Source organism: Sminthopsis crassicaudata, chromosome 1 (genome assembly GCF_048593235.1).
Source record: "Sminthopsis crassicaudata isolate SCR6 chromosome 1, ASM4859323v1, whole genome shotgun sequence".
Lineage (NCBI taxonomy): Eukaryota > Metazoa > Chordata > Mammalia > Dasyuromorphia > Dasyuridae > Sminthopsis > Sminthopsis crassicaudata.
Window position 1 is genome coordinate 199,857,263 of NC_133617.1, and position 15,417 is coordinate 199,872,679.

Below are 15,417 nucleotides of genomic sequence, written 5' to 3' on the forward strand. Positions count from 1 at the left end.
GATGTTTTTGTTTGAGTGAGTAATTTATGTGACTTCTGTTAATTATCATGCCTAATGCAATTAGCCTATTAACAGAGCATGTAGCTTTATAATGTATGTAGCCATTTCTGGAGAGTGCCTTTTGTATCATTTTCTTTAGATGCAAAAAACATTGTATCACTTGAGAACACATAGCATATTGTTTACAAGTTTTAGGTCTAAAGTGCAGACATTAATTAAAAATGAATAAATGAAATTTAACTGAAGCAGATATTGTTTTGCATTGAGCTGGAAAGCTAGGTAAAAGCCACTGCTTATCTAAAGATTATCATAATATGCATGATGATAGATGTTAGATAATAACAAATGGTAGATATTATTCGGGAAACTTATTGGCTGTAATTTATTTCCATTGAATCTCAATGGATTTTAGGTAGTACTTTATAAATTATAGTAAATATACAGTAAAAACATTCTTCATGTATTTGCTTTGTTAGACATTTTTATTGCAGATATAAATGCTTTCATTAGAAAGGAGTAGGAATATTGTAATAGATTAGCATAACAAGGGAGAAATTATTGTGACCTCCCTCTTTTCTTACTTTATAACTACTTGAAGATTTATAAATCAAAACTCCATTTTGGCATGATTTGCATTTCTCCTCACACTTTTGAATTTTCTTAAATTGCTAATATAATGAAGCTTAAGTACTTTGCCTTATATTGCCCTAGATTTTTGGGGAAATGTTTGGTTACATATACCCATTGTTGCTTTTGAATACAAGGCTGATTAAGTGGTGTTTCTTTAAAAAGGCAAAGCTTTATTCTCTTGAATTCTCCAATCTTTTCCCGCTCAGGGTATATAAATTTTGTATCAGACAAGGAAGTATGATCCACGTTCATCTGGTCACCTAACAAAAAAGGAGAGAGAGAGAGAGGAGAGAGAGGAGATATATATATATATATGGATGTATATCCATGAAATTCTTCATCAAACCTCTATTCAAAATTTGAAAATTGGTACCTTCTTTGTGTGTTTTTTTTATACCTGAGGATTTTAGCCTTCACTGAAACATAAGCAATTTTAAGACAAAACAAAATACCCATGTGTTATGGAGACTATTATAAAGTTATTCTTATCCTATCTCCCTTTCCTCCCCACTCCCATTTTGCACTCTAAAGCTGTCTTTGTCTCCTATAATCACATGGAATATGCTTTTGCTGAATTAACAGGTATAGAAATGTCTGTTTTGCATGTGCGGGTACCATTAGACTAACCAGCCTTAATTCTTGTCCTCTTGGTTAACTTGTCACTTTCAAAAATTAAGGATCAGGTAGTTTAGGACAATGGAACAGAATAAAATGAAATGAACATTTATTATGCCTCTGCTGTGTTCTGTCCTCAGATTTGGGTGAGAAAATTTTAGATGAAGTAAGTAACTTATCCTTATAAGACTTACTGTTTGCTAGAAAAATATAAGTAGTACATATGTACAGTATGAAAATATATGCTTGATTCTGGATAGGGAGGATAAAGTTAGACTTCCTAGGGGAGGCAGCATTTGAATTATGCTTTAAATTGAGCAAGTGTGGAGGACATTTCAAGTTTAGGGAAATACATGAGCAAATGCATTTAAATAGGAGCAGTCCAGTTTTGTCTGCTAGAAGGTGAAAACCATAAATATGAGCTTGTAATAATTATAATAATAGTTGATAATTTATAGGTAGAGTTTCATGAAATAGGGAGAGAGATATGTAGTATGAGATTTGGGGAAGCACAGTAAAAGGATATGTCTTCAATGTGTATAATAGTGGGATTATAGGTTTATGTCTAGAAAGGGATCGTGAGAGGCCATATAGTCTTATCATTTTACATGTGAAGAAACGAGCCTAGTTACTTTTCCAAGTTCACATAGGTATATTTCTACCTCACATTTATAAAGCACTTTAATATTTACAAAACATTTTCTTCATAGTATCTCTGTGAGGTAGATAGTAGGATGTAATCTTAATTTTATGGATGAACAAACCAAGGCTAAACTGCTTGCCTGTAGTCATAAAATTTTTAAATGTCAGAGCCAGAATACTAATCCAGGTCACCTAATTCGAAGGCCAGTGATCTTTCTACTTTGTTTTACAATATATTAAAATGTCTTGATACATTAGTAGAGAATTTTCAGTTACCCTTTTCATATAGAGATTGCACTTAGGGGTCAGCTATATAGCAAATAATAAGGCCTTTAGAATTGGCCCCTGAACTCTAATGTCCAAAACAATATTTAGAAGAAATCTTTTAAAAAAGGTTTTGTTGTTTGCTAAGGATGATTAGATGATAGTACTGTATAAAATATATTTTATTGTTAAAGTTTATTTTAAAATCTGTTATTTAACTTTTTTCAAAATTTCTACTTTATGCTATTTATAATATTTACTCCCAATCAAAAAAAATCTACAATGTCTCCTTGTATGAAAATTTAAAAACAAGTTTTCTTTTTGTAATTTGTTTTTAGTATTATCAAGTTAACATTTGTAAATTCTATATTAATAGTGAATTTTGAAGGCTTTTTCAGTTCAACAATAGTCTGACTTTTTAGACAACCAATTTATTTTATTGAAGAGCAAGATAATATAGTACAAAGAATAATGGGCAAGATAAACATGGTTTGAAATTTTGGCTCTTACACTTAAGAAGTATTATCCTGGGCAAGTCATTTAATGTTATCGTCTGTTTCCTCAGATGAAAATAAGGATAATCGTTGGACTAAGAATATTCAAGGAAAACCTTTTGTTAATTATAAAATATTCTATAAATTTGAGCTTTATTTTTGTTTCTAGATATGAATTTTAAATCAATTTAGACTTATTATTTTTCCTCCATTTGGACAGCATCATTTATGAAATGTTTTATTAAAGGAAAGAGAGAAGATACCTTTGTCTTCCTTATTATCTTTTGACTAAGACATTGATTTGCAGAGAAAGTAGGAGAGAAGACAATTTAAATAAGAAGTGAAATGAAATTAATTGATGGGCTGATATTTTCCTATTTGTCTACAAAAATTAGATTTATTTTCCCTTCCTCAGTGTTGTCAATCTATTGTAAAAGTAGATTTTTTAAAATATCGTCTTACTTGACATAAATTCCAATAATACTAAAACTCAATTCTGTCTTTCCTCGGGTTGGCATTGATGTTCAAAGACCTCGAAGGCGTTCCCTAGTTGCTGAGTACAATCTGACTAACCTAACTAAATCCACTTCGATTGGCTCTGACAGACTTATTCGGACCTTCTGCTTAAACCCAGGGCTTCTAGTTGGTCTATGGAAGGTAAGATTGAAATCCTTTTTGTATAGTAGAGTTCACTTTACTTCTGTGTGAAAAGATTGGTTTTGCATTTGCTACTTATAACATACCAATATTAGGTTTTATGAAAAGGCTTATATTATCACACTATACTATACTCATTGCTATAATGAGTTTTTCTTTATTCTCAAATTTTTATTTAACTATTAATCACAGTCCACATTTCTAGCTGTAGGGCTTTGACTTCTTCAGTTTCTAGTGATCATGAGGACATTAAAAAGCACTGGCACATGTTTTCAACATATGTTGAAAATTTTTTAACCTTCAGATATAACAGAATATAGATATAGATATAACATCATTTTTTTCCTTCATTCTTTAGATTCAAAACATTTTTGTCTCTTTACTTTCTTTTGTCCCTTATACCTAATATATCACTAAGTTATGCTGATTCCTTCTTTATAATGTCTTGAATTTTCTCATTCCTTTTCAGTTCTACAGTCATTACTTTCCATCAAAATTCACCATGATCCATCATACTTTTCTTGATGGATTAATATGCCAACTCCCTGATTTTTTCCTCTGCCTCTCATCATTCCCTATTTGAATCCATTTTTACATATAATTAATAAGATAATTTTAAGTGAAGGATCATGTCACTTCCTTGATTTTCCCCAAATCTGATTAGGATTTCACAGTGACTCTCATATCAAAATCAAACTCTTTACCTTGGTATTTAAAGGTTTGCCACCATCTCTGTTCCTTTTGTTCATCATCTTCCCACCTAATTTTGTATATAAAATGCTCTGTGTAGATTTCTCCATTTAAGCAAATATCCTTCCATTTCTCCTACACTACCCTGTAACTTGCTTTAAGTGTATCCTTATTGCCTCAGATATACTCATCCCCTCATTCTGCAACCTTTCCTTAAAAACTTGATCAGAACTCACTTCTATTAGGAAATTGCATGATTGTCACTTCTTCCCCGTTAACTTCTCCAGTTAGTTACTTCCTCAGCACCTATTTATTCTTTATTACTCTTATGTTGCATCTGTTGATATGCTGCTTAGTTCATGTGCTCTTCTGTTGTTTTATCCATGTGTGTTCTATTTTCTATCTAGATATCAAGTTTTATGAAGCTCAGAAGCATGTCTTTTGCTTCTTTTATGCTCTTCCTCTGCTTACTCACTCAAAATGCCTATTGTGGGGCTTTTCATATAGCAAGCTGTCATTGAATGTTGTTGATTGACTGGATAGGACGCTGAACATAATTTACCATTTTAGAAGAGAATTTGACCATTTGTCCTTTCCCACTTAGGTTAGTTTCTTGCTTTTCAGTGGTGCTAGTTGGTTGCCGGCTGTCCTTTATAGAGTTTATAGACTTTTTGAGTAAAGAAACCACAACTTGAAGTATAGTCTTATATTTCCATACTTAGGTCAAACCATTGTAAGTCTGATTAATTGGTTGATAAGGCTTTATCCACAGTGGTTTATTTAGGATTTTATGCTACCATTTTTATTCTGGGAATAATGTCTAAAAGAGATGGGGTTTTGGGGTGGGGGATATTATGAAAAATCATGTCTCATGTGATTTTTATTACTCCTTTCCTTGTTCTGTGGATTTAAATTATGTGTTTCTTATCTTTTTTCCTTTTGTCTCTTATTTAGTTTCCTTCAGGTTATTCTATAGAGGTGATTTTTAGAAATTTAGTTCAATCTCCAGACATTTATTAAATGGCTATCATATGTAAGGTACTGTTCTAGGTCCTGGGGATACAGCATTGTTCTGATTCTCAGTGGATTTATAGATTAATGCCGGGGTAGAGAGGTGGGGACAAAACATGTTCAAGAATAAATATATTACAAAATACAATCTGATAAGAGCAAAATGTAGAGAGGTGGGGACAAAACATTTTCAAGAATAAATATATTACAAAATACAATCTGATAGGAGCAAAAGATTATTCCATATGAGTGCTATGGGAAATTTGAGGAAGGAGAAAATCACTTTGAGCTAGAACAATTGAGAAAGGCTTAATTAAAGGAATGTTGGCAGAATTCAACTTTAAAGGGAGAGAAGAATTTTAATAGGTTAAGAGAAATGGAGAGGCTACCCATAAATCATGAGTTCTGTGCTTGTATGCAGAGATAAAGGAAAAGATAGGAATAGATTGAGAAGCTGTTAGTCCAGTTTGGCTGAAATTTAGAGGGCAAAAGAAAGTAATGAGAAGTAAAGCTGTAAATGTAGATTGATAGACTCACTTCTGAACAGTGATTATTTTGTCAGCAATGTTTAGGATATTTTGAAAAGCATAAGAGTCAGGGAAGACTAAATTTTTTAAACCAATCTAAAGCAAGATGTAATGAGACTTTGAATTTAGGTTGTACATTGAGTAGATAGGTACGGAGGGATGCAAGAGATATGAAAGTAGAATTGATAGCTATTGACAACTGATTATATATATTGAGAAGGGGAGGAGTAAAGATATTTTCAAGGCTCTTGAGCCTGGGTAGCTTGGATGTTAATGTTGTTTTTAACAGGAACAGGAAGTGGGAGGAGAAAGTTTTTTTTGGGAGAAAACACAGACTGTGTTTGAAGTTCTGATTTGATATTTAAGCAGAGATATCTATCATACAGTTGGAAGTATAGTAGTGGAACTCAGGGAAGAGATTGAGGTTGATTATGTTGTTGGAATCATCTGCATGGAAGTGATAATTGAAACCATGAGAGTAGATGAAGGTGTTAAGGAATTACATTATTAGTCATGATAATTATAGAGGCAATTAACTATTCATGTTAAAGTTATATTATTTTTAGATTTCTTTTTCGCTTTGTAAAAAATAATAATTAAGGACACGCACGTACACATACACACATTTGAAGTATCTTGTCCTTCATAAGTGCCAGGATGCTTTATGTTAAGTCTTTATAAGTATTACTTATAATAAGTGTTTGTGTGAATTGTGGCTTTCCTGTTAGTATACTATATTAGTCTTATTAAATAGTAATTCTATATTAGCAGTAATAATATACAAACATTGTACCAATCTTGTAGTAGGATGACGCATCATTTATTGGCAAGATTTATATGCCATTTTCTTTAAGAAGACCTCATAAAAAATTAAAGTAGTCTGGGTGAAAAATGTATTCTTTGTAATTAACTTTCCAGAAAGAGAAGGAAATGGCTTTTGTTATGGCGAACCTTCATTTTCATCTACTGGTGGAGAGAAGCACTTTAGGCTCAGCCACTGTGTACGTACTGAATTCTTGTTTTTCACGTTTTGTAGAGTAAATGTGAAAGAGAATTAGAGTTTCAAATCAAGTTATGCTAAGTTACCATAGATCTTCAATCAGTTGGCACAGCCTAGTGGCATGTTGCTGCTAAAGTTACTAGATTATTCATAAGCACATTTCCTTTATTTGTTTGGAACTAAAAATGTGTCATGATTACAGATGATTAAAGGAAAAACAACTAACATTATAACAAGTAGTTGTTGCTTTTCTTAGTCCTCCTTGCTGAGGACTTTCTTGATTTCTTTTTTAGGAAAAATTTGTAATTTATTCCCTTTATTGAACATCGTTTAATTTTTCTGAATTGCAATCTTTCTCCCTAGTTTTCAGAAAAAGAGTTATTACCTTTGGCACATTTTTTTCTGCCTGAAGGGTAATCTTTTATTGCTGATTAGAATGCTAAGAAAGGGATAGATTTGCCTTTGGACAGTCAAGAATCCTGGGAGTATATTTCTAAACATCATGGTTCAAATGTATTCACCCTGGGTGGGCTTTACCCAAGCATATTTTATGTTTCTAGAACTGATATCTTCCAGTGGTTTTGAGAAATAAACGTTTTCTAAGAGTTAGCATTTTAAACCTCATTTAGTTATATAATGTTGAGAATTATTAGGAAGCCTTTTTTTTTTTTTTTTTTTTTTTTTTTAATAGTGGTTGCAGTGAATGGGGTATGTGTGTTTTTTTAAAAAATAAAATTATATAATCCTAAATCTTAAGGGCCCAATGTGAACTTTTGTGTTTGACATTTGATATTGTTTGTTGAGTTACATGTTCGTGTGTATTTTTTTTTAAAGCCCTTATATGCTGCCGCCTCACATTCCTTTTCTGGATGACATTGACCAACAATATGGACTACATGGTTATCAGCTCCATGTTGACATGCACAGTGGTGGAAGTTCCTACCTTTGTGGTACATTTCGTAATCTCTTCAGCAGGAAAGGTGAAGTTGATTGAATTTTAATTTTTATTTCACATTTTTGAAGTAAGAGGGTCTGGTGGACAAAGTTATAACTGGCAGTTTTTAGGCCCTATTCAAAAGCTATCCACTTCTCTTAACTTGTGTTCCCTTTTCCCTTCTATGACAACTTTTCCCTATGCATATTCATAGTTATAATCTATATATCTTATATTCCAAAATTATGTGCTACTTGTTTCTGCATTTCTCTTTGCTTCTTTCTAGCACCATAACTGTTCCCAATGTGGCACCCATTTTCTCATCTTCCCATTGATGCTTGTACTATGTTCAAATACCTTTCTTCCCCTTATCTCTTGATTTCCTTGTTTATAAGGGAGGGTTACAAAATTCTGGGGAGAGGGATATTGGCAAGAAGCATCATCTAATGGCTGTGCTTCTTCCCATTTGATCTACATACTTCTGTAGCCTACCAAGCTTGGGCTGATTATACTCAATGTTTAGTGCCAGCGTATTTCCTAATAATGTGGTTAGGCTCTAGAACTGGGTTTTGCAAAATAATTATAATTCTTCAAATTGTTGGTGGATGTGTATATAGCATAATGATGAGGAAAGAATATAGGACTTAAATAAAATAGGATAAAAAGAGATTAGTGCTGTCTCTTCTTATTCATTACATCTGAACCAAGCCAATAGCTGAGCTTGAGTTTAGTCATATAAAGAGAAAGGGAAAGAAACTTGAGATAGGGAGCAAAAGGGGGCAGCTAGGTGGCACAGTGGATAGAGCACCAGCCCTGAATTCAGGAGGACCTGAGTTCAAATCTGGTCTCAGACACTTAACACTTTCTAGCTGTGTGACCCTGGGCAAGTCACTTAACCCCAGCCTCAGGGGAAAAAAAAGAGATAAGGAGCAAAGGAGAAAGGAAAAGCTGGGGAACTTTTGGGGATTAAGTTAAAAAGAAGGAAGCAAGAGGAGATGATGGATGGAGTAGGAATGGATGGAATGGAAGGAAGAAATTTAAGGAGCTGTGAGATATGCTTAGGTAGAATTAGGGCAATAATAATTCACAGGAGCAGTGGTGAAGGATAGAATAATAACTCATATTTACATTATGCTATAGCAGTTTATCTTCCTTTGAAGTACCCTGCATATACCTCCAATGGAGAGCTTGAAGCTACTTCTGCATTATCACTAGTTTGTTTGACTGATTTTTCAGGTAGCATACTCTCAAGGCCTTTTACTGTCCTGGTTGTCCTCTGGATATTTGCAAACTAATTTATGTCTTTCCTAAAATGTTGATACTTAAAATCAAATATGTTATTTCCATACATAGTAAACAGTGGTCATATATAGAATCCCAACTTTCTTAGTTCTGGTTACTGTACTTTTCTTCATTCAGCTTTATATCTTATATTTAGTTAATATTAAGTTAACAGTCTGTGAAATGCTAAGATTCTTTTTGAGATGCACTTCTATTTAGTCATATACTACACTTTTATATTTGAAGAACTGATTTTTGAATGTAAATATAAGACCTTCATTCCTAATTGATTTCACCTTAACTATATTTCTCATAGTATTCTAAGAGACCTTGATGGTTTTTTTTTGCATTTTCCCATCATTCATTGTGTTAATTATTTTTCTTAGATTTGTTCATCTGCAAATTTGATAAGCATTCCACTTATGCTTTTTTGCATGTCATTGATGAGAATATTAAGTAGAAAAGATCTTTGGGTTGCTCCACTACACCCCTTTTTCCTAGTCAGCATACTCTTGCAATCTAACTATGCATGTTTGCATGTTCCAAATCAAATTAACATGATATGACCTATTCTTTGTGAAATCATTCTGGCCTTTGATGATTGGTGCTTATTTCCCTTTCTAAGTGGTTACCAAGTTCCTATTTAACATGTTAGAGAATTTTGCTAGGAATCCAAGTCAAGCTTACTGGCCTATACTTTGCATACTCTATTCATGTAATTACAGAATTTCAGTATTGGAAGGTCTTAAGCCATCCATTACAACCCATACTAGAAGGAATTTCCTAACTTTAACATACTTTTACCAAGTTATCATTCATTCTCTGCTTAAAGACATATGTGAAAGGGAGCCTTCTACTCAGACTACTGAGATAGTCTGACCTGCTTTTAGACAGTTCAAGTTTTATGAAATTTTTTCTGAAATCATACTTAGATTTCCATATTTGTAATTTCTATCCATTTGGCCTGGTTCTTCCCTCTAGAAAAGAGTGGTTTATTTTCAGTTAAAAATATTTAGATCAATTGTCTTTTTCTATACCTATAGAACTTTCCCATATTCTTCATAACCTTTTTGATAATACTACTGTCTTTCCATCTTTTCTCCTTTTTTCCCCATAGCTTCCTAAATCTGTTCTTTTTCCTTGGCTATAATCACAAGGTCTACTTTCTTTTTCTCTATGCTTAGTCTCTCATCCCTATAGGATGCTCCTTTTATAATCTTTTACCCTGTAGTTAAGCAGTTCAGTTATACATTTTCATTCACTTGTAATTCCTTTGCTTCTTGTTTTTCTGCTACTCATGCCTTTTTAGTCCTCAATATTTCATTATTCCCATTATCCAATTCTTCTTATAGGTTTATAAATCTGGAAATATACAGGGCATCAAAGTCTAGCCTCCTTATTTTACAGATGATGGAATTCAGAACTCAGCCTTGGATTCAGAGGCCCAAGAAAGTTAAGGGGCTTTCCAAAGGTCAGAAACCTAGTAGTTATGAGAGGAGTTTCCTTTAAATATAGAGGCAGATTTTTTTTTCAGTGTTCCACCCTGTCTCTTCTAGGTTGCTTTAGGACATCATGTTAGTTGTGTCCTTACAGATTTATATTAGGAATTTTAATGAAGCCTTCATTGCTACATAGTAATCTTTTTTATTCTTCCCTAATTGACCTCTCTTAGCACCCATTACAAATTTCCAAAAGGAGGGAGCATTTTTAACACATGTCAGAGGAGGGACTTTTCTCATGCAAAAGAGAAAACTGGAAAGGTATCATTGGAGCTGATATATCATTGCTCCAATCTGGATATAATGTTTCACCTATCATCTACACAAAAGAAGAAAAAAAGAAGGAAAGAAACAAGCATTTATTAAGCTCCTACTTTGTACCAGACACTGGGCTAAGCACTTTACAAATATAATATTTGATCTTCACAACAACCCTGGGAGGTAAGTGCTGTTGTTATCCCTGTTCTATGTTTGAGGGAATTCAGGCAGGCTGAAATTAAGTGACTTGCCCAGGATCACTTAGGGTAAAACTAGTCTCAATATGGATTTGACTCGGGTTTTCCTGGCTCCAGTTTCAGTATTCAATCTATTGTGCTGTCTAGCTAATTGCAAGAATATACTTTAAGTAAAATAGGCATATATTTCCTTTTCTTCCTAATGCAGACAGAAGATTTTTAATCCTTTGATCCTTTGTCCTTTTGCTGCTCTTATTTTACCAGATTTTAATCCTGAAATATTCCTGCCTCCTCTTAGCTTCTGAATGTAGCTGTTGGAAGTCTTTTAATCTTGCTCATTGTGCATCTTGCAGATTCACATTTTGCAACCTCAACTGGATTCTCATTGCATCAAGTTATTCCTTTATTTTCATCATAATTAATTCCCTGACTCACTTTCCATGGAAACTATTACAAACCTCATCTTTCCCACTCAAGCCCTGTTCTCTCTATTTTTAGGGTCTTAACTCTTTTCTGAAAAAACTGAGGCCTTTCTATATGAACTTTATCTCATTTTCTTCATCTCAAAACCCTTGGATATCTCCCATTCTTTATTCATTTCCCAGTCTCTGAAAAGAGATGTGCATTTTATTGCATTTCCTATAATTTTTTTTTCATTAGAGTGTATCTTCATCCCTTCTTTTCTTTGAATTTTCAGCCTTTCCCTATTAGTTCCTTCCTGTTGCTTGTCCAAGGCTTCCCCACCTTTAAAAATAAAATAAAAGCTTCATTAAATGTCACTATCTCCTCAAAGTATCATCATATATTATCATAAATTTCCCTTCACCTCTCACAGCCAAACAAATTGAAAAATAGTAACAACTTTTACTCAATTGTCTCTCAACTTTTACTTCCACTCTTCACAACTTAACTCTTTGGCTTCTGTTCTCACCATTCAATTAAAACTGCTCTCTCTAAAGTTACCAATAATTTAACCTCTTATTTGTTAAATCTGATTTAGTATTCTCAGACATTATTCTTTTCTTCCTGTCTCCTGCATTTGACACTACTAACCATATTGTATTATATGTTGCCTCTCCTCTGAGTTTTTGTCATATTGTTCTCTTTCTGCCTTCCTGACTACTCCTTTTTAATTTCTTTTGTTGACTTGACACTATTCTGGCCTTTTCCTTTCTCTCACTCCATGTATCAGATCAATTGCTAAATCTTGCTGCTTTTGTCTTTACAACATCTCTTGTTGTAAGACTTGGTCTCTCTAATTACAAAGCTACCCATTTTAGTTCAGAATTTGTTTATCTCAGTCTAGTTACTAGTTGGACTCCCTGACTCATATTTCTCCCTATTCCATTTCACACTATACAATGCTGCTAAAATTATTTTCATTAAATGTAGATCTGACTGTATAACTGTGCTATTTATTCAACTTTAGTTACTTCTTATTGCCTCCAGGATGAAGTACAAAATTTTTTGTTTAGCTTTTAAAGCCTAATCTAACCTAGTCACCACCTATTTAAGTCTCATTAGATCTTACTCCCTTCCCATATTCTATAAATCCATCTCTTTTCTTTGTGCGTTGCATTGGTCAATGTTCTGTCTCTTTCCCTGGCTTCATAAAGTCCTTCTTTCCTTTATACTATATAAGCACCATATTCTTCACGAAATATTTTTGATTCTTCTTGATCCTTCCTTCCTAAAAAATACTTCATATATTTGTATTTATTTATTAACTTTTAATTTATGTTTTTTAGATTTTAACATGTGCTTCCCCATTAGAATATAGGCCCCTTTCAAAAAGGCATTTATTGTACTTGTATCCCCAGCAGCAGCCAGTCAGTCATTAAAATTGATTGAGTGCCTCCTATGTGCTGGGTACTGTGCTAGCACTGGGGATACAAAGAAAGGCTTTAAAGACAGTCCTTTCCTTACAAGAATTCATAACCCACATTGTCTGACACATAGACATTCAATAAATAATTGTTGATTGATAATTACTTGTTTGAAGGATCTCTTGATTAAATGAAGAAATTAAAATGGATAAAAGAAACTGATCAAATCTTTTCCTTTTTAAATTAAAAGTTTTCATGCTAGTTTTTTGCAGTAAATGGACTTAATTTTATTTCATCTTTTTATTACCTAACTCTCCTATAAGTTTCATGTTAATATTTGTTTATTTCTCAGACATTGGATAATTGGTTTAGATCTGCAAGAGAACTCAGAAGTATTAAGTCCAACCTCTTTCATTTTGCAGTTGTTATTGAGATTGAGAGATAGGAAAGTGATTTGACCATGGTTATACAGTTAATAGTGTTCAAAGCAGGATTCAGACCTTGGCTTTTGTGTTTTTCAGTCTGGTGTTTCCACTATTATATAACAGAATGCATTTTTTCGCCCATACTACCACCAGGTTTCTGATATAGTCTTGCTCTCCCAAAACAGGCTTTTTCACAGATTATTGTTGATGTCTTAACTGTTAAATACACTGGCCTCAGAGCTTAGTTATTGTACTTCTTGACTTTCTGCACATTTTCATTCCTGACTTTTTGCTGTTCTTTTCTCATTCTCATACATGTCAAACAGCTATTAATCAGTCTTCTTCACTGGTAGAAAGCTGAAACTCTGAAAAGGTATGCTTGAATCGGACAACCGAGCACTTAAGGCTAATTACCTATTCCATGTGAGATAATGGCTCTATATACATATTTATATGAGGTGGTGATGTGATGACTCTCCTCATCATAGGTGCCTGCTGAATGTTTGATGGTGAGGTAATCATAGGCAAGGATTTGAGGGTTAGGGGAGAGAAGTCAGAGTCACTTAGCTGCAGGACGAGGAGGAGAGAGGGTGGCGACTCTGGACTCCTGAATCTAGCATACATCTTTGGCAAGCCACGTGGCAGCTTGCTTGCCTCTTTCACTTCTCCCCCTAAAGAGCAAGGACTTTGATTTATCCTGACTCTGGCTGATCCTGAGGCCCTCCAGGAAGCTAGTCCATAGTTTAATATACCCTTATGAGTTTTCAAGGTTTTAGCTCTTCTGTCTTTACACTTTATATCAGTGATTTTAGTAGCATGTTTTGTGTCACCCAAATTAATGAACTTTAACCTCTTTTCTGTATCACTGAACTGTTTATTGAACTTCTCCAAGTGTCTCTAAAGCATCTTAAACTTGCAATTTCTAAAGTTGAGCTCATCATCTTCCCTTCTCCTCTTTCTTCTCCCCTTAGCAAATTGTCTCGCTGAGCTTTCTGATTCTTATTGAGGTAGCACATTATCATTCCAGTCATGCAAATGTATAACTCATATAAGTGTTACTCTATTTCAGGGCTCCATCACCAGTTATCTGGAGTAATAATTCCTTAAGTAGATCCTTAATTACAGCCTCTCCCTTCTCCAATCCATACCAATTAGATGCCAAAGTAATTTTCATAAGGTATAGGTTTGATCATGTCACTCCCTTGCTAAATACTGTTAGTGGTTTTTTATTATCTTTAGGATAAAATAGAAATTCCTCAGCCTGATTTATAAAGCATCTCATAACCTGGCTCCTCCCTGTCTTTCAAACCTTATCTCACATTACACTGCTATCTTCAGATTTTACCATTAACTTCTTCCTTAATTCAACTCTATATTCATCTCCTCTGCATTTGAATAATTTCTGCCTGGTATTTAGAATACTCTTCTTACTTATTTACAGTTCTCAGATTATGTATTTTCCCTTAAAGTTCAGCTCCAGAACAGTAATTTCTGTGAATCTTTCCCTAATCTATATAGTTGTTATTGTTCTTCTCCTCACATATGTTGAATTTACTTGTCTCTGTATATGTATCTCTAGTAGAATGTTAGCTTCTTGAAGACAAGGACTATTTAATTTTATCTTCCTTTTTGGTCCTTTGTCACTATGCTTTGCACATAGGTGATTGTCAAATGAGGATTAAACTGAAATTTTTTTTTAATTTGTTTTTTTAATTTTATAATTATAAATTTTTTTAAACAAAAAAACTAACTTTAATTTAAAAGTATTCCCATGTATCATAAAGTCAATTCTGCTCTAAGAACAGAAGATGGCATTTGTTTTTCTTTTTTTTTTTTTTTTTTATTCATTTTTCCAAATTATCCCCTCCCTCCCTCCACTCCCTTCCCCCGATGGCAGGTAATCCCATACATTTTACATGTGTTACAATATAACCTAGATAAAATATATGTGTGTAAATACCATTTTCTTGTTGCACATTAATTATTAGCTTCTGAAGGTATAAGTAACCTGGGTAGATAGACAGTAGTGCTAACAATTTACATTCGCTTCCCAGTGTTCCTTCTCTGGGTATAGTTATTTCTGTCCATCATTGATCAACTGGAAGTGAGTTGGATCCTCTTAATTATAAATTTTTTGACAGTATATATGCATGAGTAACTTTTTTATAACATTATCCCTTGTATTCATTTTTCCAAATTTTCCCCTCCCTCCCTCTACTCTCTTCCCTAGATGACAGGCAATCCCATACATTTTACATGTGTTATAGTATAACCTAGGTAAAATATATGTTTGTGTAAATCCAATTTTCTTGTTGCACATTAAGTATTAGATTCCAAAGGTATAAGTAACCTGGGTAGATAGACAGTAGTGTTAACAATTTACATTTACTTCCCAGCGTTCCTTCTCTGGGTGTAGTTGTTTCTGTCCATCATTGATCAACTGGAAGTGAGTTGGATCTTCTCTATG

General features: G+C 33.5%; 1 protein-coding gene across 5 annotated transcripts in view; it reads left to right on the plus strand.

Moving 5' to 3' along the window:
- Positions 1–15,417, plus strand: part of FBXO15 (F-box protein 15) — a 113,157-nt gene that overhangs the window by 73,297 nt on the left and 24,443 nt on the right. For 4 of the 5 annotated variants that reach the window (XM_074273931.1, XM_074273927.1, XM_074273921.1 and 1 more), the window contains 3 exons: positions 3,176–3,302; positions 6,449–6,531; positions 7,365–7,510. In XM_074273931.1, coding sequence (XP_074130032.1) covers positions 3,176–3,302; positions 6,449–6,531; positions 7,365–7,510 — 356 coding nt within the window. Of the gene's footprint in view, positions 1–3,175; positions 3,303–6,448; positions 6,532–7,364; positions 7,511–10,417; positions 10,634–15,417 lie in introns of those variants that run through there. The other variant, XM_074273947.1, reaches the window with a different exon arrangement.